Source organism: Blastomyces dermatitidis (assembly GCF_000003525.1).
Source record: "Blastomyces dermatitidis ER-3 genomic scaffold supercont1.8, whole genome shotgun sequence".
In the NCBI taxonomy this organism is placed as follows: domain Eukaryota; kingdom Fungi; phylum Ascomycota; class Eurotiomycetes; order Onygenales; family Ajellomycetaceae; genus Blastomyces; species Blastomyces dermatitidis.
This window is the reverse complement of record NW_025544781.1, coordinates 1,574,760-1,595,242: the sequence shown is the minus strand read 5'-3', so window position 1 is coordinate 1,595,242 and position 20,483 is coordinate 1,574,760. Positions and strand designations below refer to the sequence as shown.

The window sequence follows — 20,483 nt, the reverse complement described above, 5'->3', positions numbered from 1 at the left end:
TAGGAATTAGGATTGGGGTGTGTTTGACATTTGGATAAATGGAAATGATAATTTTATACTACATTTATTTTCCCTTCTGCTGTTCCGATCTCTTCTTCCCTCTTCTTTGTAGCCGCCCCTTCGTTGTTTGCCCCTATTGGCATTTCAGAACGGAGATGTACATGTACTATTATCTAGGCGAAAATATTTACACACAACTAGCGATGGTATTACAGGAGAAGTTCCTTTAACTTGGCACCCTCTATTGTCATTTCGAAGCAGGGAACCAACCTAACCACCATTGCTAGCTTACCTACCGTGTCCAAATGATACCCAATGCATAATTTCCAAGACCTCCTTGATTCCAAACAGGACATCCGCATATCCACTTCTTCCAACAAGTTATCCGACGCCAATAAATATAGTTGTTCGAGTATATTGGCGGTTCGTAAACCCATCGCTGGATACACTCGCATCTCAACAACAAGACGAACACTACTTACATACCAGCCGCCAGCAGTCTGCTGTATATACTCCTCACCTCTCAGCCAGCAACGCCACCACAAGACAGGAGGTACGTAGCTCCGGGTATATCACCATCCATATCACTAAACCGCTCATTTTGGCGAGCGCCACCAGGCGTTTTCGCACATATCCAGCCAGCTGACAGTAGGGTGGTACTCGAGTAAGGAGCGCGAGCGTACCGTTAAAAGCCAGAAATAGCATGACATTTGCGAATGTTCAAATTTTCTCGCTTCGATCCCCCTCCATCTGTGGTGTCGAGCTCACGCTGAGTTGGTAGCGATGATATTAGACAGTAGGCATAAATGGACGGCAGGGGAATTTATTAAGGTGGGAGCGATAGTTAGATCGATGGCCAAAGGGGCAGAGGGATGATGAACATACCTAAAGCTGGCCGCAGCCGGCCTCCCAATCGATCTAGGGAGGGACGTAATTCATCTATTCTTATAACTGGAGAAGGGAAATAATGAAATAGAATACAGAATCATTTTTTCAAGGGTATATATACATTTTAAGTTACATATACAAAAAAAATATCTCAAATACTTGGAGGGAAAAGAAGACGGACCAAACAAAATCTATCATACACTCAAAAAAACATACGCCAGCAGCAGGCCAAAAGGAAAAGGATAACTAACTAACAAGCACAAAGTAGGGGTACGGCCGGGACGGAAGGGAGCAGCAAGCCCAGGATGCGAATCCCACCCACCGAACAACGAGAAGAAGTAGAGTTTGAAAGATATCGTTCACCGTTCATTGGACGTTTGCCATGGGCTGACGCTTTCAAAAAAATCTTTATTCTCTTGTTGCTGCTGTTATTCCTTATTTCCTGGAGAAATGGCGAGAGAATAACAGAAGAAGGGGGGGGAAGGGGGGGATGAGAAAAAAGCACAAAAAAAAAAAAAAAAAAAAAAAACCAAATCAGACCAACCAAACATACATTTGATCACGCACCCAACCGAACCGAACTGCCAGGTCCGTACATACATCCCATAACCTATAACGCTGCTATCCGCTCCGCTCGCTAGACAGGCTAGGGGGGTTAAAAACGCGGGGGTCCCAATAAAAAGGGGCGGGTTTGTAAATAAAAGGGAAATGAACAACAAAGCCTGTTGAGAAGAAAGCAATGAAAAAATAGAAATGAAACTCCCACGCCCGGTTTGTTCGCTAAGAAGAAAAATCAGTCGAAAACAGAAATACAAAGATGCAAATTACCACCAAGCCGGAGAGAGAGATGTTACAAAGATCGAGAGAGGGATTGTGATAGAAAGAGGGAAAGAGGTGATGAAATCGTAAACCTAGCCAGTAGGTGGAGGTAGATAAGGTGGTGTGGGGGAGGAGATGTGAGGAACAACAATAGCGGACTACCCCACCCAATACGGCAAATACACAGAGTGTGTTTGTTAGGTGTGAACCAGCTAAGTTTCAGTTCCCCATCATCGCCGTAGCGGTATCAACGTGTATATCCGAATCAGTAACATCGACACGATCAACATCAGCATCGCCATCGCCGTCGACGTCGACATCGACATCAGTGCCGTCAGCGTCACCGTCCCCGCGTACGACACGCCGCAGGACACTCTTGTCAAAAAGGTCAAGGGCAAAGCGGCGTGCGGGCAGGCGGAAGTGATGGCTTTCGAGGAGGATGAGGGTTTTTTGGAAGAGAGGGATTCGGAGGAAGTATTCGGGTTTTTTGGTTTTGAGGCTGGAGTTTTTTTTGATATGGGTTAGTAGGAATAATTTGTCTTATATAGGCAGAAGGGAAAATACGAAGGAAAGAAAGCCCCTTTTTTTAAGGATGCTTCTAGTTGGCTACACGGCGCATAACGTATATATGTATGGCTTACCTGTGAAGATCCGACGCCGCCCTCTTCGACAAGACTGTATTGCCCATGTCGATGATCAGATTCAGTATCTTCTGGCGGACGGGATCAGAGTCTGTAGCGGCAGTTTTGAATCTTTCCTTCTCGGCACGTTCTTCGTCATCGTTGGGTTCATAAGCAGGGAATGAAATCTATCATCACGCAAGGCAGTGTAATTAGTAGGATAAAACAACGTAACCATGACCGCAAAAAAGGGGTATAACAAAGCATACCGAATAAAGCTTCCACAAATCAACGGGAATACACAAGCCGAGCGACCGCCCCTTCTGATCCACAGCCGCATCCCACCCAGCTTCCGTAAGCATCTCCATCCCATGTAGACTCCTCGAAATAAGCCCCAGGACAAAAAATGCCGTCCCCCGCATCGTCATCACCCCCGCATTCTCTGCAATCTTCACAATGGCCTCCACAATCTCCGTCTCCTCCAGAAACGGTGCACTCAGGTCCATGGACCCCACATTCCCCACCGCCCACAGACACCCTTTTACTTTCAACTGCACCTCCGGATCCTCCTCGTCTAGCCGAAAATCCCGAATCGTATGCGCAAACTCGTTGAAATGGCCCGACTGCTCCAGCAGCTTGCACCCTTCGTGCGTGCGCGCCAGCTCGCGGTAGAAGTGCGGCGGGACGAGGCCGATGTCTTGCATCTCGACGATGTCGTCGAAGGCAAAGCTGTTGCGGCGCGGTTGGTCGACGTAGGCGCGCGTCAGGGATGCTTCGACGAGGCCGACGTAGGCGTCGTTGCGGCCCAGGAACCAGTCGTCCATTTCCTGCGTGATGTAATCTAGGCCGTCGAGGTAGTGGTATCCGACGGAGGTTGAGAGGAAGCGGAGGAGCAGCGGGGCGCCGATTTCGCCTAGGTGGTCTAGCGATGGGCGGCATTTGACCACGTACTCGAGACAGTTGCGTTGGTTGCAGGCCTCCTCGAGGATTTTCACGGCAACTTGGCAAACGGCCACGTCCGGGTCGTATAGCTGTGTGACCAGCAGTTTGACAACCCACTCCCCACTGTCCATCCCAGCCATCGTACTACCCACGACGTACTTCCGCAGTAGCTTCGTTGCGAATATGCGAATATCCTTCGAGCCTGTGGTTAGGGCCTTGGAAAGAATAATCCGCAGATGGCTCTCGAGGGAGAAATCCATGTTCCCCAGCAACGCTTGGATGAGATCATTTCGATCCTTGAGTTCTATTATATGGTAAAACATGTTATGCATATGCCATCTCTCCATCATGTGAAGCCCGCTTGGCTCACTACTTAATACACCAAGTAACGCAAAATAGCCCCCACTTAACGTTTCGCTCATATTGTTCCGGGAGAATAAGGGTGATGACGACGTGAGGCCACTCATACGGTCGACTTGGGCAAGACATTCAGCAATCTGCCGCAGTAGTTTATTCTCCGCTAGGTATTTCGTTCCCTCGGGAGTCTGCAGGAGGGTCCGCATGAGTGCACAGCCCGTCCGGACATATCGCTGGTTCGGCTTCGTATTCCTAATCATAGAAAACCTAGACTTAAACGGCCGATAAAACCCCATCAAACGCTTCATGAATTTGGAGCCCCGAATCGCCTCATCCAGGCGTTTGGGGTTCGTCAACGGACCCTCAATAATGTTGTAGATCAAGTCCCATTTCCATTTCATGAAGTTCACAGAACTTAGGACGTGGGTATCTAGAATGGCCGTGCGAAAGTGGCCCTCGTCCATACTGGGGCTTAGTTTGGTTTTCCCCTGTTCGGCGGTCAGCAACGAAGCGGATATGTCCGCTTGCACTGTATACTTGCCCGGTGACGAGTGCATCCCGTCTGATCGGGTCAAGGTCCGGTTAATGCTCTCCATTTGGTAGACAGTCGATGTCGATATATGCTGATTCTCAGCATCCTTAGAGGACGGAAGTAATTGCGGGAGGACCTGAAGCTTGGCACTGATGGATTGCGGCAGAGAATGATGAGCCAGCTTCAGCACCTCTGTGAGAAGTAGTGTGGCTTTCCTCTTCAGGGATAGGTCGGGTTCGTCTTCTATTAAGTTCGATAGAGCCTAGAAGGCATATCAGTATCCAAATTAACTAAAAAACGAAGTAAAGGATATAATAAATTAATACCGTAATCAGTCCTGCTTCTATCAACACAGCGAGGATCAGGGCAGAAAAATGAGTCGTGAGGTCAAAATTGTTATTTTCATGTTCATAGAATGCGCGTAATTGTTTAGTATCAGGTTCCGATCTCAGATTAGTCACCCTGCCGTAGGTCGTAAGCCTCCTACCGGCAAGAAATGAGGATGACCATGACGGAGGCTTGATACGGAGAGCATCAAAAAGAAGTTCTAGGATCAAATCCCTTGCCAGGGGCTCAGGATATTGCAGGGAATCCAGCAACGATTTAAGCGGTTTTGCTCTGTTATGTAACAGCGTTAATAGGCCAGGCCAGGTTTTGAGCATGGAGGAAATGGCTTTAGCTGAAGATTTTAGCCTTGCATGGTGATTGCTATCCCCGAGCGGATCTGTGAAAGCGGCGAAAACTCCTTCTAGTTCAATGCCGGCCCGGAGATATTTCCTGTTGCGAGGGGTGTCTAGAATGTGTATAAACCCTGCGGCCAGGCTCTCCGAAGCGCCAAAAGCCCCCTCTCCAAGAGCATCGTTCAAGATACCAATCCCGCCGGCAGAGAAGAGAACGCCTGGGTCTTTGACCAGGATCTCCGCGAGAGTCATGATGCAAATGTTTCTCAGGCGATCGTCGCGATGTTCGGCAATGGAGACAAGTGTCCTGACTACCCCGCGTGACATCTCTCGAACTCCATCTTTAACATCAAGAAAGGCCCTGACAAACTTCAGCGCCTGCTCGCGTTCCATGGTTGCTTTAGTTTCCTTCGCGAGCGACATCATGACCAATTCATCCGTGTGTAACGACCTGATGATTTGGATAGACCGTCGATCGGCAATTGCATATCGTGTCAATCGGTATCCAGCAGCGACAACGTCTCTGCTATCACTGAGCAGCATTGCCTGAACCCGCAAGCCAAAGACATGCCAAGCCAGGTCATATTTTAACGTTGGATGCCGCTTGAACAGCTCCACAAGGTTATTCGCTCGTTCCACATAGTAATCCGACGGCATATCTTTGGTCTCCAGTTCCTGCAAAGTCTCCGCCAGGACATAAGTTGGCGACTCAGTCTCCGCATCGCCGTTCCCCATTCCTTCGTCCGGGCCCTGTGACGCCCGAGAAGGTGATCGCAGGGGACTCCCACGGAACAGCACTGATAAACGGCCCGAAGTGGGCGAATTTTGCGCCTGGGCCCGTAAAATCTCCTCCTCAAGTTCATGTCGCAGCTGGGCGAGTTTCATATTGGACGAACTAAGTTCCGACTCCACCCTCAACCGTTGCTCCTTGGTCTGCTTAAGATTTTTCGCCAACAGGGCCTCCAGCATATTTTCCGTCCCGCTCTTAATCTTCAACTCCTTGGCGATCTTGCCGCGCAGCACAGCCTGGCGCTGCTCCGCACGAGACGGAAGGTCGACTCCATCAAGAAGATTTATGCGGGAAGAGAATGGAAGTTCTGGGCGGGACGTAGACGTAGATGTCGACGGCGTTGTAGGACGGCGTATCGTGCCGATGCTTCTTAAATCTGAGCTGAAACTACCTGGCGGATGGCCAGAGGGAGCCAGGGAGGCACCCCGCGGCCCGAAATTTATATGGTTGTTGATACTGCTGCTGCTGGAGGTGGAGGCAGGTTTCTTGCCGGTGCCATTTCTCGAGGATTTGGAAGCGACATCGTGCCAGCTTCCATCGGTGGAGGTGGAGGTGGAGGCATCCTCCTGGCTTGAGAGTGAGGAGCCATCGTTCAGCACGCGATGCTGGGTTGGCGTCGCAGAGGAAGCCAGATCATACTTTGACGCCATGGGTCTCCATCTACCGCGCTTCCTAGGAGGAGGAGGAGCAGTAGCTTACCAGGTCCCCGGATCGCCCTTGAGAAGCACAGGTGGTAGATGGTTGCATTTGGAATTGCCCGGTTGTTTAGAGTAGTAGCTGATCAGTGTAGATCGGCAGGATATACTTCAGCAAGCGCTATAAGGGTCGTCAAATGTTCACCCGCGGTGTCGAGATTAGGCGGTGGTTGAGGGGACTTCCGCAAGCTAGGCTAGTAGTTAGTTACGGGGACCAATAGCACGCCACAGATGCTCCCCTAAACTTCGCAAGAATACAGGGCGCGGCGAGCAGGGCCCAACAGCTCGGGGCTGCAATACTGATCAAAGAAATGATGGGTAGTTAAGTAAGGAGTAAGTTAGAGCAGAAATATCCGCCTGTTCCTGACGCCGTTGGAGCATCAATTAATTAATTGATCGAGAGAGTTCTCCGGATCAGCATCGCGCCAAGGACGGACGGCCACGTGAAGTAGATCCTGAGTCACGTGTGTCGCCCTCTCATCCATGGATGCTTCCAAGGTTCTTCTTCCTGGCAGCAAGTTGCCAGTGAGTGAGCAGTGAGCAGTGAGTGAGTAGTTAGTGTCCTAGTAGTTGAGCAGGCCAGGCTTACCGCGCTGATATCACTGAGAGGAAGCTACAATGTGATGATGGTTAGTTATTTAATATTAATATTAGACAATAATGGAACTGTTGAAGCTGGTTGAAGCTGGCTTGGCCGCTTTTGCGATGAAAGGAGAGCTATCCAGAAACTACTATGTACAGTTCGGAAAAATATATGTTTTTAGTACTATTTTTAGGAGATTTTCCTCTTTGTTTATTTTTATTTATTTATTTATTTATTTATTTATTTATTTATATTTTTATTCTTATGTCACATATAGAAATGAACTATCATGGATAACTATCACTACGGAGTACGGAGTGCTGCATAACTATTTCCATCCTCACAAGCAGATCTCCATCCATGATTGCCTATAAATAAAATAGCCCGCCTCGTTTATCATATATTTATTTTATTTTACATTTGTATTTATTAAGAATTATTAGTTATTTAACTTGGGTAACTTGGGTTAAAGATCCCCGATCGATCCCCGGCTGTCGGCGCTGGCCGAAGCTGCACGATGCCCCGTTCCAACCTTTGTTCCAACCTTGTTCTGCTTGTTGCGCTTGTTGCGCTTGTTGCGCTGTGCCTGGAAACAGCTCAACCCAAGCTCCAGGGAACTAAGTGTGGACAGATAGATAACTTATTTACTTGCCAAATACATTCGTTGCTTTTATTCACTTTTGGAAAGCTTTAACTTCCCGCTTGCTGCCTCCATCGTTTGTTTCGTGAAGCTTCTTTCTTCCGGACCATCTATAGATTATTCTGCAGAGTTACTTACACCCGCTCTTCTTCTCTTCTCTTTAATCTATACCTCTCGTCTCTTCTTTCTTTCTTTCTTTCTTTCTTTCTTTCTTTCTTTCTTTCTAATCTATATATCCATCCCTCTTGGTTAATTCCTGCGGGGTTAATCGCCTACCACCAACCCATATCGAAAGACCGAAAAAGGAAGAAAAAAGGGAAACAATGACGTCGAGATTGGCCGCTGCTCGCTATGGCAAGGACAATGTCCGCGTCTGCAAGGTGCATCGCAACGAGAAGACGGGCGTCCACACCGTCGTCGAGATGACAGTATGCGTCTTACTCGAGGGGGATATTGAGACATCGTAAGCTCTCCTTTTTTTTTCTCTCTTCTTTCTCGTTCCAATATCAATGTCTCCTCCAGGGGGGAAGGAGGAAATAGAGCCAGCTTTGCTAATGCGCATCCCCTTCTATTAAAACAACAAAACAGCTACACCAAAGCCGACAACAGCGTCGTCGTCGCTACAGACTCCATGAAAAACACTATCTACATCATGGCCAAGCTACACCCAGTCACCCCGCCTGAGCTCTTTGCGTCCATCCTCGGCTCCCACTTCACAACCACATACCCGCACATCCACACCGCACACGTCGACATCACTGCCATCCGCTGGACCCGCATGACCATCGACGGTAAACCGCATCCACACTCCTTTTTCCGCGACGGCACAGATACCCGCAACGTCTCCGCCACCGTCACCGATGGCACCACCACCACCACCACCACCACCAAACACGGCACACCAACCATAAAACTCACCTCCTCCATCGCCGCCCTCTCCGTTCTCAAAAGTACAAACTCCCAATTCCACAACTTCATCCGCGACGAGTACACCACCCTGCCCGAAACCTGGGACCGGATCCTCAGCACAGACGTCGACGCAAGCTGGACCTGGCAGCCCTTCGCCTCCGTGGACGCCGTGAAGCGCGCCGCGCCGCAATTCGACGAAACCTGGCGCGCCGTCCGGGACATCACGATGCGGACCTTTGCGCACGATAATAGCGCCAGCGTGCAGAATTCCATGTACAAGATGGCGGAGCAGATCTTGGCCGTGCAGCCGTTGCTAGAGACGGTGGAGTATGCGTTGCCGAATAAGCATTATTTTGAGATTGGTGGGTTCTTACCTTTTTCTTTTTCTTTTTCTTTTTCTTTTTTTTTTTTTTTCTCTTTTTCTTTTTTTTCTTTTTTGTTTTTTTTTCTTGGGACACAGACTTGGGATACTTTGAAGCAAGCAGTTGCTGATCCGAAACCAAATTCCTTATAGACCTGAGCTGGCACAAGGGCCTGAAGAACACGGGTAAAGATGCGGAGGTCTACGCACCGCAGTCGGGGCCGAACGGTCTTATCAAATGCACTGTGGGTCGGGCCGGAGTGGACGGTCGGGAAATACCGAAGTTATAGAAATGTTAGATCAAGGGGGAGAGGTGGGGAGGAGGCGGATTTTGGGAAGTTAGCGGTGGAGGGAGAGAAGAAGCAAATGAGCGAGAGAAGATGATATGTAATCAGGATACTTTTCTAGGTTTCCTGTTATTTTTCTTTTTATATTTATGGTCTCTTTGCGAGTTATTTTACACTATCTATATAAATACATGTGCAGTGCATACATGACTTGTGCCCTCCGGCGAACCCGCGACCATTCAACAAAACAGGGCTTAGGCAGTGGAGAGATAGTAGAGATTTTTGAAAGTTACACCGATTTTGTTGATATCAAGTCTTAGTTTAGTGTACATGAAAGAACAAAGAGAAATTTGTTCAACCCGATTGTATATACTCCCTGTATGCAAAACAATAAAAAACAAAAAATAAGAAAGGAGTAGTGGAATAGAAAAAAAGGAAAATGGGCAGGCATCAGTAAAAGCAAATAGTGAAGAAAGCAGGGGCTCCCCAAAACTAATAAAGGGCAAGAATTTCTCAATCAAACAAATCAAGCCGTCGCTTTCTCCGCCCCCATCTCTGCCGCCTTCTCCTTCGCAAACGCCTCTTTCACCAGCGGTGAATCCGCAATCGAGCTCGTGGGTCCCAGGACGCTCTTCCCGCCTATTTTCAGGATATTCTTCTTGTACGGATGGGCGTGGCCTTCGAATACTGTGATAGTGAAAAAAGTAGTTAGTTAGCGCCTGCACTGCCGTTGAACAGTATCCCGTGTGCTCTTCGCACGCCGCCGCAGGGTCCCTTCCTTATACACAGCAAGCGCGGAGAGAAGACGAGAAGAGCAAAAGCACAAACCCTTCAACCGCGCCAACCGCTTCTCCCTCAACCGATTCTTGGGCAACATCCCACTAACCGCCTTCCTAAGCACCTCGCCGCCACCCCACTTCTCAAACATTTTATCCATCGTCATCGACTTCAGGCTGCCCGGGCGGGTGTTGTGCGTGTAATACAGCTTCTTGAACCGTTTTTTCCCCGTCGTATACAGGTCGTGGCAGCCGACGGCGACCACGTAGTCGCCGCAGTCGGTCGAGGGGTCCCAGATGGGCTTGTGCTTGCCCATGAGGAAGATGGCGATGGAGGAGGCGAGGCGGCCCAGGCTGCGCGGGTCGCGGCTTACGTCTATGTAGTGCCATGTTCGCGAGTAGGCGAGGCGGGTCTGGGGTGGTAGTCATGTGTTAGAGAGATATTGTGTTTTTTTTCTTGTGGAGGGGGTTCCTATGTATATATATGGAATGGATGGCTTACCCGTCCGACGGTCTGCGACATTATTGCGGGATTGCGGCTATCGATTCATGGGCCGGGCGGAGGTAGGGTTATGCGTATGGGATGGGGATGTAATGGGAGCAGCGGGAGACCAGACGGCGGTTGCTCCTTAAAAATGCAATGACAGACAAATCGAATATCCCCCGGAATAACAGCTAGAGAGACGCAACAACCACCAATTGAACTGTAAATTATAAGTCTGTCGCATATAGCTCTTATATCAAGCTCGGATTCCCGACATCCGTTCCGCCAACAGTATTTTTCTTCCCTCGAGGTTCAGACCTCCATCACGTGATCACATGCCCTAGCGCGGACTAAGCGAACTCGCACATCCCAGATTGGCAATTCTCCAGCGCCAACAAGAAACGATCGAGAGAGAGAGAGAGCGACGACGACGATATCAACGACAACCGACGACACTCTGCTACCCTTGGACTCTCTCGCGCCCACCCCCCGGAGCCATTCGTCCCGCCTCTACATCTCTAGCAAATATGGCTACTACTCAGAGTGTGCAATGCTTCGGCAAGAAGAAGACAGGTATGGAGGGTCTATTTGAACTTGCGACGGTTCATGTCTGTTTTATTTATGTTATTTTTTTGTCACTGACATTTGTAAAATCTTTGCTATAGCTACTGCTGTCGCCCACTGCAAGGTACGATATCTTATATCCGTTCATATCCTCGGGGGGAGTGCTGGGTTAGAATGAGAAGAAAAAAAAGTGGGAGCTGGGAATTTCAAGATTGGAGATTGGAGGTTGGAGAGCGGATTGGATTGGAATGGAACTTATTCTTGGGAGGGATACATACGATATCATAACAGGATACATGACTGACTGGATTGAAATTTGGGGAAATATATAGGCAGGAAAGGGTCTCATCAAGGTTAACGGCCGTCCTCTGGCTCTCACCCAGCCAGAAATCCTCAGATTCAAGGTGAGCCTCGCCGTTCTCTCTCTCCCCACACTCGTCGGACACTCAGGGAAAGCCTTAAAAGAGACGAGGAAAACCCTTTCGCATAAGAATAAGAATCAGAGCCACTAAACGAAAATACCCTCGGTCAAAAAAAACCTATAGGTCTACGAACCCCTCCTCATCGTCGGCCTTGACAAATTCGCCGGCGTCGACATCCGCGTCCGCGTCACCGGCGGTGGTCACACCTCCCAGATCTACGCCATCAGACAAGCCATCGCCAAGTCGATAGTCGCCTACTACCAGAAATACGTCGACGAGCACTCGAAGAACCAGCTCAAGCAGGCCCTCGTCCAGTTCGACAGAACCCTCCTCGTCGCGGATAACAGACGCGCTGAGCCCAAGAAGTTCGGCGGCCCTGGTGCTCGTGCTCGTTTCCAAAAGTCTTACCGTTAAAGCGATGTTGGGTTGTGTTGCGTTGCGTTGGGTTTTTGTTGGGTTATGCGGGGGGGAGGGAAATTGAGGAAGATATTGGGGCCGGTGGGAGTATGGAAGATAATGGAATTCTTTTCATGATGTCTAACTATCGGTTGGGATTTCGGTGGTTTTTGCCAAACGATGGCATGCCTATCGTTTTTATTATTCTAAACGAAACATGCTGGGGGAACGATAGATTAGGGCCCTTTTTTTTTTTTTTTTCACCCCCCGCTTGCAATTCAATTTTTCTTTCTGTTTTGTTCAAACTCATGCTGTGTGTTAAAAAGCTCCTATGAGTTACCGTGCTTGTGATGTGATGTGATTACGGACAGAATACGAATTTCGCACCAAAAAATGACCGCGCTAAAAGGGCACCGGGATTAGGCCTATGCTGTGGAGGCGCGGAAATTGGTCCTCATCACGCATTGAACTCGGACATGTCTACGTCTGACACGGACTCGCCCGCCTCTTCGTCCTCTTCTACTTCTTCCACCAAACCCTTTCCAAGACTGGTTCCCTCCCCCAGATCAACAACAACCGGAGCATACTCCCCCATCTCATCCTCCTCATGCGCCCCAATCACCTCCATTTCCACCCGCTCCCCATCCTCCAACTCCACCATGCCCCTCTTAACCGTCGCCCCCGGCCTAAGCTCCCACCCATATTGCCCTTTAACCCAATTCTCCAAAATTCCCAACTCTCTCCTAACCATCCGACCCTCTCCCTGCTCAAATTCCTGCACAGTGCGCGAAAACCGCGTAAGCAACTTCCTCAACAGCGCGCCTCCATCGTCCCCATCCATCTCAAACAAACCCCCCTCAACATCATCAAAGTGCCGCAGCTGCAAACGGAGTAGATGCAGCACCTGCACGAAGAACTTTTCCCGCCTGAGCACTGCCGCGCGGCATGTCAGTATCAACCCGAGCAGCCGCTTCCACTGTTCCAGACACGAGTAATTCATCAGCGTAAGAACCATCAGGAACGTAAATTGTAGCTCGCCGAGGATATGCGCTTCGCCAGCCTCCTGCCCTTCATTATCATCATCATCGTCAATGGTAGTCGTGGCCGCCCCTGCCTCCGTCGCAGTCGCAGGCGCAGGCGCAGACGCAGGCGCAGCCGTAGGCCCCTCTGCACCACCCACCCCCCTTTCCCCCTTCCCAAATCTCCCCACCAAATCCCCCAGCGCCCATGACCGATCCTGCGCCGCCTCCGTCCTCTCGCGCCCCACCGCACCAACCCTCCACGTCCGCTTCAGATCCACAGGCAGAAAACGCAACTCCTTCTCCTGCTCGCTGGCCGTGCCGGTGTCGCAGGCCCTTGCTACATCTGCGGCGGAGAGGCCGGGGATATCGTCTCGATCACGCGCGGCAGAGCTGCCAGAGGTCACGGTCCAGCGGGGTTGGGGCGGTGTGGTATTTTGGTTTGCAGGGATAATGGAGGTGGTGGTGGTTGGAGTTGAGCCGAGAATTCTAGAGAGGAGGGCGGGCGTTATGTAGTTTGTGAGCTGTGGCCAGTCGTTTGATGGTTCCTGTCTTGATTCCGACTCTAGGTCTGGTTCCCCCTGTTCCGATTGTTCGTGCCTTTGAATATCACCCTGTCGCTCCCGCTGTTCTGCCCTCGCCGTATCATATGCCAATAACTGCCCGTTCGCCCATATCCGCCCCAGATTCGCCCGCAACCTCATAGCATCTCTTTTCCCCTCCTCACTACCTTCATCGATCGGGATCAGAGCTTCAACCGCCCCATCCCATCTGCGCAGGCGTATGTCCACCCCCCCTGCCGCTATTGTTGCACCACCACCGCCACCGCCAATGTTACCGCTGGTGCGGTCGTCATGTATAAAAAACCACTCCCCGTTACGTAACGAAAAGCTCTCAGTCGTACCTGTGTATAGGAAGTGAGGGCCGGGCGGGAGGTTTTTTATGCCATGGAAGTTTGGGGTTGTGGCAAAGCAGAGAAGGTCGATGCCGAGCAGCGTTTTGGGAGGGACGGAGGTTAGGAGGACGGTTGGGGTAGGCGACTGAGAAGACATGGCGAGAGAGAATTGTCGGGCGGGATTGGAAGAGATAGGTTTAAAAGGGCAGAGGCATTTGCGGGACGGTTATGTCTGTTTTTTTTGCGAGGCGGGTGAAGTATAGGTGGGGGGCGGGTTATTTTTATATATGTAGAAGATATATTTATGAAGATTTTGAGCTATGGATAATCCAATATGTGAGACTTGTTTTAAGTAAATAGGCAGTATAGTATGTTTTGAGCGTTTTTTGATGGTTGCAAGTCGTTGAATATTCGCCTTTTCTTACATCATTGGGCGGGGAACTTTATAAGCGGGGCTAGGTTTGGTTCTTCAAAAACTACGATCGAAATTTCAAATATGGAGTGTAGTATACAATTACGCTACGAAACGGGTAACAGCGCATTTTGTAGGCGAAGGTCAGTAGTAGGTTAAGAATCTCCATTGTATTAATAGATTGTCAAGAGATCCCCATTATACAAGCTGGCAAACACTGTAGTCAACAGCCCGCATAAACGGAGGCCGCAGCAGCCATGCCCAGCTCAAATGGAAAATGCTTTGATATGAACAAACTCTACAAAGAAAAGAAGACCAGGCGAGAATACTGCCGTTCTTCGCGTTTATTCCATCCACATATGCTAACAGATACCCGGAAGATACCCGCGCAATCCATCCTTGGTCCACGTGCAATCGCAAGCTTCTTGCAAATTGTGCACAACCTGGAGAAAGTATAAAGAGACGACCGTCCCAGCGCTTACAGACGACGACCACGGCGGCCACCCTTCCGGCGAGTAGAGTCGGAGGGGGTAGGGGTCACATCCTCGATTCTGCCAATGCGCATGCCGGAGCGGGCAAGAGCACGGAGAGCAGACTGGGCACCGGGGCCGGGGGTCTTGGTTCCGTTACCTATGGTTGGTGTCAGATTATCAATTCTTCTCGCCCGACTTCGCTTCATTCCTATAATGATGTAAACATACCTCCGGTAGCACGGATTTTGATGTGCAGGGCGTTGATTCCCAACTCCTTGCAGCGAGCAGCAACGTCTTGGGCAGCCAACATAGCAGCGTAGGGAGAGGACTCGTCACGGTCAGCCTTGACCTTCATACCACCGGTGACACGGCAGATGGTTTCGCGACCACTGGAATCACCCAGAATATTAGCCCTCTATCCAAAAATTGAACCTTGTCGTGCGTCTAGAATTTCCCTTTCTCCAGGCAAACGCAACGCAATTCCATGTCGAGTCAAAGGAATTTCGAAATGGACAAGGTATCAGTTAAAGATGAACAATGGCACGAACCTGAGATCGGTGACGTGGACGAAGGTATCGTTGAACGAGGCAAAGATACGGGCGACACCGAAAACGAGCTTGCCTGCGACTGAAGTTAGCACGGTGATGCGCTTCCATATTTCGCGCAAAATCTGGGCTAGAGAAGGGCGAATTGAACGTACCATCTCCGGCCAGGGGGCCGAGAGAGATGTTCTCGTTCGCGGGACGTTCAACCTTCTTCTTGGGAGCCATTTTGGGCGTGATGGATTGGCGGATGTGGTGGATGGTGAGGAGAGTCAAAGAAGAGAAATCCAAAGCCGAAGTTCGAGATTCCAAATACGGAAAAGAGAGAAGTGTGCCCTAAATTCCTAATTTGGATGAGGCTGGTTTATTTAGGTCGGGCTTAGGGTTTAAATACCCTTGCCCTAACTAGTTACATTCTGGAAGACGTAGATGAGATGACTCAGCTGTCCCGGCCTTGTTAAGCGATTTCCGTGTTAGGACTAGCGTCAACCCTGCTCTCGAGCTTAAATTGTTTTCTTCTGCTCTTAATTTTTTTTCATTTCTTCCTTTCGTCCTTTGCAACGCGGTGGTGAGGAGCTCGTCCAGCAGAGATAAAAGGCATCGAATCAGTCAAGCAGTCTGTCTGCCTTCTCTGGGATCTCCGTGCAGATGGTGTTTTTTTTACTGAACGTCAACTCAATCCCTTTCAGCTGATCTGATAGAGTTATCTCACAAACTGAAATATTGTCACGAGGCCCACGCGTAACTGTTTGTTAACTAACAGCGGAAGAGATATTCTGCTTCCTGTCCTGTAATCATGGCGACCACAACGGACACAAGATCCATTGGGATCATCGGCATGGGCGACATGGGAAAGATGTATGCTCAGCGGCTGAGTCAAGCCGGTTGGAGGTAAATATACCACCATCCTTGGGACAAAACTTTCTGTTTGCAGTGTTCTGCCTTGGCTATTCAGTATATGGTAAGCTCTCCTCTTGATTTGTTCCTCCCTATCACGTCTTTTTATATGATGACTTGAGTGCATTTGGCTCGAGTATGGCCTGGAGGCCTTAACTGCCCGCCATTCTGGCGTATGCAGCGGCTTCCAGGTTGTCAATGATGTAAACTCCTCGCTACCTTACTTTTTCTGTGTCTGAAAATGTTTTTATATACCTGCAAACTTGTTTATTAGTTACAATGGTTGCTTTTACGGTGTGCTAACGTTCAGTTATCACAGCTCTCATTTACGAACATATATCACCAATCTACGTTGATCGGACCCATGGCTGACAAAAGATGTAGAGTCAATGCCTGCGATAGGCCTGCAAACTATGATGCGTTAAAGCAGGAGTTCGCATCTGATGTATGTGGATTACTATAAATTACCCTCGGAATCAGGGCTTATTTTATGGATTTTTTAAAGCAAAATATCAATGTACTCCCGAATGGGCACTTAGTCTCCAGAATTAGCGACTACATTATCTACAGCGTAGAGGCGGAAGTCATTGACAAGATCGTCGCGGAGTACGGACCATGTATGTTTGCCGTTTGAACACTTGAATTCGTATTCGCCATCTTTTTTCTCTTCCCGTTTGTGGATCAATCAGACCCGTCTGACAAGCCATTGAACTGAAAGCAACCAAGGTCGGCGCCATCGTGGGTGGCCAGACATCTTGCAAGGCCCCTGAGCTTGCTGCGTTTGATAAATACCTGCCCAGCGACGTAGAAATCATCTCATGCCATTCCCTCCATGGCCCCAATGTCAACCCCAAAGGTCACCCTCTGGTATTCAACCTAAGATATCCCACAAATCATGTTCACAACGGAATAAATAACACCCGTTATTCCAGGTCTTGATCCAGCATAGAGCGTCAGACGAGAGCTTAAGATTCGTTGAGAGCATCTTCTCCTCCTTTCGGTCCAAATATGTCTATCTCAGCGGCGAAATGCACGATCGGATCACAGCAGATACCCAGGCGGTGACGCACGCCGCTTTCCTTAGCATGGGCACGGCATGGCACGCGAACAGCCAGTTCCCCTGGGAAGTACCCCGTTACGTGGGCGGCATCGAGAACGTAAAAATCAACATAACACTTCGCATATATGCGAACAAGTGGCACGTCTATGCGGGATTGGCCATACTCAATCCAGCTGCGAAGAAGCAAATCCGTCAGTACGCGCAGTCAGTGACAGAACTGTTCAAGCTGATGCTGGGCGGGCACCGAGAGGAACTTAAAACTAGAGTGAAGACGGCCGGAGCGGCGGTGTTTAAGTCTGGTACGACGCAGCATGATCTTCTGTTGCGGGATGATGTACTTGATCAGTTCTCGCTGTCCAAGGGAAATTCAGGAAGGATGCCTAATAACCACTTGAGCTTGCTGGCCATTGTAGATTGCTGGTGGAATTTGGGGATTGTTCCGTACGACCATATGATCTGCTCGACACCTGTGAGTAACCCCAAGTAAAATCAGATTTTGTTATTGAAAAGGAGAGCTGACCTCAGGATTTTCGCCTCCTTTACAGCTCTTCCGACTATGGCTTGGAGTGACGGAATACCTTTTCAGAAATGAAGACCTCCTCGATGAGGTCCTGGACATCGCTATTGATGACAACACGTTCCGCTCCGATGACCTTGAGTTCACATTTGCTGCACGGGTAAGTGCATATCGGTCGTCTATACAATGCGTTGTTCTCCCGCTTCCGCGCGTCCTGCCACAACATCAATTTGGTTTTATAGGCACTGATAACATAATGCCTTCACTTTGCCCTCACTTTTCCTATGTTCATTCCGTCCCCTTGAAAACCTCCAATCTTCTCCGTACATGTGGCAGGAGATAAAGTTCTAGCCCTCCAACGCGCTCCTTCCAGGCCTTTCCACTGGCTATGTCTAATATCATTACACCTACTACTCCACTTCCGTTATTTGCGCTCTGTCTAACTTTAAACCCCCTCCTGGATGATACCGAACAGGCCTGGTCCGAATGTGTCTCGTTTGGCAACTTCGCTTCATACCGCGACCGCTTCGAGAAGATTCAATCGTACTTCTCCCCCCGTTTCCCAGAAGCAGTCAGACTAGGTAATGAGATGATGAAGACTATTTTGGAGAAAACAGCCGCTACAGACAGCAGCACTCCAACGGCTAGTCCCACGACTCCCGCCTAAAAGAGATGAGATGAGATGAGATTATGACATGATTATACAAGGAGCCGGACGGTTCGACCTTGAGCACTTTTGATAGAGGAAATGCGAATGTGATAGAAGATAAAATGCAGTGAGCGATGTCCCGCTCTACCGTCGTGCCGTTCTCCGGGTTGGGGGTTGAGTGATGGAGTTGTTTTTTTATATTTTGATCTATTATGCGTTTTCTTCCAAAGACTATTATCGTCATTGACGAATCGTTCTGGGTTTTTCGGGCTCTGCATCAAGTTGGTTTCGCTTTTTGCAAAGATTTTTTTTTTTTCCGGGAAACTTCTTAAGCACCTCTCTTTTAGTGAAGAAGGGTTTCATATTAGTACTCCATGAAACGCAGCGGATTAATGCATTAACTATCAATAGCACAGCGAATTGGATCTCGTTCGAATTTTTGCATCACCAGTACCTATAGTCCACGCTTCATATCACCCCTTGTCTCACGGTTTAGTAGAAGTTTTGTGTAACAACTACCTTCCAAAAGAACCAGGGGGCGTTTGCTCATACAAAGGCAATTTCCTCATATTTAACCGATACTCTTTCGGTAGCAGGATGATATTCTTCTCATAGCCCATTACTTTTCATTGGGGGTAAGGTAAACAATGTACCCTTTCTTAACATATAGTTCGGCCATGGTGTAAGTAACTACCCAACAAGAGCCCCTCCCCTGCACATAACATTTTCATCTCGTGCCTCACCCGCTCGAAACCCGAAACCCTCAAACCCTCATTCATGTCTGGGACGCCCTGCTTGTATACGGAGTACATTGCTTGGTGTTGAAACATCAACCCACACCATGAAAAACCCCAGCAGTTAAGGCTGTATGTACATGTACATGTACATGTACCCCAGACAATTTAACGCCTGTTCCCACCCCCGCAAAACACTCCGTTGCCCCGCGAACCCTGCCAAACACAAGGCGATATGGATGAGCATTTCCTTGCTCGCCGAGATGAACGTTTTACTGGGGGTACATATAGAAAGTGTCACGGTTGTACTGTTGGTTTGCAAGCGCCCTTTTTTTCCCCGCACAACTTCCCAGATATATCACTTGGAACGAGCAGGGACTCGCAAACCTGGAAAGAACCCCCGGCTGCAGGAACCGGCGGATTTCGACAATCACGTCATTATAGGTGCCGGAGAATACATGCAATGGTAGAAGTGAGTAAGCCAGTCACAAGCGTTATTGCTGTTGGATATAATACTGCGTACACTTCTGGTTGCTTGCTCAGTTCCTAAATACGGCCTTCTGTCAGGTTCAAACTGATTCCTTTCTCTTTCTCTGCTCATCATACTTCCTTTCCATATACGCTAGGAAGTGATATCAGAGGGAAATTCAAACTAAGTTTCCCAAAGCTTGTACACAGTCTTTCGACGTCATGTAGTAAACGGACGGAGGTGATTTGTCTACTAGATGGCCTTGCTGATGCTCCAAAGCCTTAAGAAGGGGTTCACCGGAGAAATCCTCGTTTGACGATTCATAAGATCTCCCACCCGTACTCAGCAGTATCATCTACGAGCATCCTTTCGTGTAAAATGAATGCATGCGGGAAAACCTGCCTGCCGCTGTCAGGGAACATACAGAGCGTTGTCGGCGGGCGGGTAGATACGCTGGAGAGAAAATGGATAATAGGCACTTGTATTGCAGGCCTGAGAGACAACAACTTTAATGGAAACATTGCCCGACATTTCCTCTGGAATACGCGGCACGGAGGAACGGTAGTACCATTCTACTCACGTTAGTGATACCTACGAGAAGAATATCAGCCGAGAGATCCAATTCTCACTCCACCGTAGAGGTGTGAAGGTCACAGCAAACTCGCTGCGCTTCGGATTGATTCTTGAAGACAGTTCAGATATAAAATTGTGGCATTTGACGAGATCGTAAATGGTGGCGATGCCTGAATGCTGGGGATGCCCTCAAGAATTGACTGCGTTAGTTACCAAGAGACACCTCCCGCAGGTTGCAGCTTTGATTGGTGCGGATGATTCCAAAAACATTCAAGGTAGAGAGAGCATGGACGGAGCACGTATGGCATATACTTAGCTAAGTTTGTAGAGGAAAGACATATAATACCCCTGTATCATTCATTGATCTTGAATGGACAATGCGGAGTATGGACGTGAGTCTAGACAAGTTTCAATGTCAACGAGCTTGAACGGAGAGAGTTGATATCCTTCAACCGACGCTAGGAATACGGTCCACCCCTGACCCCTGCCGAATAGCCA

General features: G+C 49.1%; 7 protein-coding genes across 9 annotated transcripts; 3 read left to right on the top strand and 4 right to left on the bottom strand.

Moving 5' to 3' along the window:
- Positions 1-956: 956 nt before the first annotated feature.
- BDCG_07286 (cytosolic regulator Pianissimo) lies at positions 957-6,721 on the bottom strand. Its single transcript, XM_045423083.1, has 4 exons — positions 4,485-6,721; positions 2,597-4,420; positions 2,349-2,515; positions 957-2,206 (listed from the first exon to the last, which is right to left on the bottom strand). Exons 1-4 carry the CDS (start codon positions 6,276-6,278, stop codon positions 1,927-1,929), a joined length of 4,065 nt encoding a protein of 1,354 aa, XP_045278559.1. The 5' UTR covers positions 6,279-6,721; the 3' UTR covers positions 957-1,926.
- A 561-nt stretch (positions 6,722-7,282) lies between these two features.
- Positions 7,283-9,517, top strand: BDCG_07285 (uricase). The gene is made up of 3 exons (XM_045423082.1): positions 7,283-8,009; positions 8,135-8,817; positions 8,970-9,517. Exons 1-3 carry the CDS (start codon positions 7,870-7,872, stop codon positions 9,104-9,106), a joined length of 960 nt encoding a protein of 319 aa, XP_045278558.1. The 5' UTR covers positions 7,283-7,869; the 3' UTR covers positions 9,107-9,517.
- Positions 9,198-10,703, bottom strand: BDCG_07284 (50S ribosomal protein L13). Its single transcript, XM_045423081.1, has 3 exons — positions 10,382-10,703; positions 9,932-10,292; positions 9,198-9,790 (listed from the first exon to the last, which is right to left on the bottom strand). Exons 1-3 carry the CDS (start codon positions 10,400-10,402, stop codon positions 9,630-9,632), a joined length of 543 nt encoding a protein of 180 aa, XP_045278557.1. The 5' UTR covers positions 10,403-10,703; the 3' UTR covers positions 9,198-9,629.
- A 187-nt stretch (positions 10,704-10,890) lies between these two features.
- On the top strand, positions 10,891-11,763 carry BDCG_07283 (40S ribosomal protein S16; the record flags this gene model as incomplete). The annotated part of the gene is made up of 4 exons (XM_045423080.1): positions 10,891-10,936; positions 11,029-11,051; positions 11,260-11,331; positions 11,473-11,763. The coding sequence occupies 4 exons, from the start codon at positions 10,891-10,893 to the stop codon at positions 11,761-11,763; spliced, it is 432 nt and encodes a 143-aa protein (XP_045278556.1).
- Positions 11,764-11,844: 81 nt separating this feature from the next.
- On the bottom strand, positions 11,845-14,048 carry BDCG_07282 (AAR2 domain-containing protein). The gene has a single exon (XM_045423079.1). It carries the CDS (start codon positions 13,814-13,816, stop codon positions 12,203-12,205), a length of 1,614 nt encoding a protein of 537 aa, XP_045278555.1. The 5' UTR covers positions 13,817-14,048; the 3' UTR covers positions 11,845-12,202.
- Positions 14,049-14,119: 71 nt separating this feature from the next.
- BDCG_07281 (40S ribosomal protein S14) lies at positions 14,120-15,428 on the bottom strand. Its single transcript, XM_045423078.1, has 4 exons — positions 15,245-15,428; positions 15,093-15,165; positions 14,773-14,933; positions 14,120-14,701 (listed from the first exon to the last, which is right to left on the bottom strand). Exons 1-4 carry the CDS (start codon positions 15,312-15,314, stop codon positions 14,550-14,552), a joined length of 456 nt encoding a protein of 151 aa, XP_045278554.1. The 5' UTR covers positions 15,315-15,428; the 3' UTR covers positions 14,120-14,549.
- Positions 15,429-15,604: 176 nt separating this feature from the next.
- BDCG_07280 (prephenate dehydrogenase (NADP+)) lies at positions 15,605-19,563 on the top strand. Of its 3 annotated transcripts, none has more exons than XM_045423075.1 (7): positions 15,605-15,977; positions 16,368-16,428; positions 16,489-16,600; positions 16,702-16,850; positions 16,916-17,512; positions 17,589-17,720; positions 18,036-19,205. In XM_045423075.1, the coding sequence occupies exons 1-7, from the start codon at positions 15,883-15,885 to the stop codon at positions 18,225-18,227; spliced, it is 1,338 nt and encodes a 445-aa protein (XP_045282061.1). In that variant the 5' UTR covers positions 15,605-15,882; the 3' UTR covers positions 18,228-19,205. The 3 variants fall into 3 exon arrangements, with proteins under 3 accessions (XP_045282061.1, XP_045282062.1, XP_045282063.1); XM_045423076.1 differs by having other exon boundaries at positions 15,605-16,047; positions 16,303-16,428; positions 18,036-18,754; XM_045423077.1 differs by having other exon boundaries at positions 15,605-16,047; positions 16,303-16,600; positions 18,036-19,563.
- The last annotated feature ends 920 nt before the right edge of the window (positions 19,564-20,483 follow it).

Coding starts and splice junctions, on each gene's coding strand:
- BDCG_07286 (XM_045423083.1), bottom strand. CDS start 6,278: ATGGCGTCAAAGTATGATCTGGCTTCCTCTGCGACGCCAACCCAGCAT. Junction 2,516..2,596: donor ATTTGTGGAAGCTTTATTCG/GTATGCTTTGTT, acceptor GCGTGATGATAG/ATTTCATTCCCTGCTTATGA. Junction 2,207..2,348: donor GCGGCGTCGGATCTTCACAG/GTAAGCCATACA, acceptor AAAAAACTCCAG/CCTCAAAACCAAAAAACCCG.
- BDCG_07285 (XM_045423082.1), top strand. CDS start 7,870: ATGACGTCGAGATTGGCCGCTGCTCGCTATGGCAAGGACAATGTCCGC. Junction 8,010..8,134: donor GAGGGGGATATTGAGACATC/GTAAGCTCTCCT, acceptor ACAACAAAACAG/CTACACCAAAGCCGACAACA. Junction 8,818..8,969: donor TAAGCATTATTTTGAGATTG/GTGGGTTCTTAC, acceptor AATTCCTTATAG/ACCTGAGCTGGCACAAGGGC.
- BDCG_07284 (XM_045423081.1), bottom strand. CDS start 10,402: ATGTCGCAGACCGTCGGACGG. Junction 10,293..10,381: donor TGTCGCAGACCGTCGGACGG/GTAAGCCATCCA, acceptor CTACCACCCCAG/ACCCGCCTCGCCTACTCGCG. Junction 9,791..9,931: donor GCGGTTGGCGCGGTTGAAGG/GTTTGTGCTTTT, acceptor TCACTATCACAG/TATTCGAAGGCCACGCCCAT.
- BDCG_07282 (XM_045423079.1), bottom strand. CDS start 13,816: ATGTCTTCTCAGTCGCCTACCCCAACCGTCCTCCTAACCTCCGTCCCT.
- BDCG_07281 (XM_045423078.1), bottom strand. CDS start 15,314: ATGGCTCCCAAGAAGAAGGTTGAACGTCCCGCGAACGAGAACATCTCT. Junction 15,166..15,244: donor CGGCCCCCTGGCCGGAGATG/GTACGTTCAATT, acceptor CTTCAGTCGCAG/GCAAGCTCGTTTTCGGTGTC. Junction 14,934..15,092: donor GTCCACGTCACCGATCTCAG/GTTCGTGCCATT, acceptor GGGTGATTCCAG/TGGTCGCGAAACCATCTGCC.
- BDCG_07280 (XM_045423075.1), top strand. CDS start 15,883: ATGGCGACCACAACGGACACAAGATCCATTGGGATCATCGGCATGGGC. Junction 16,429..16,488: donor AGCAGGAGTTCGCATCTGAT/GTATGTGGATTA, acceptor GATTTTTTAAAG/CAAAATATCAATGTACTCCC. Junction 17,721..18,035: donor AGTTCACATTTGCTGCACGG/GTAAGTGCATAT, acceptor GATACCGAACAG/GCCTGGTCCGAATGTGTCTC.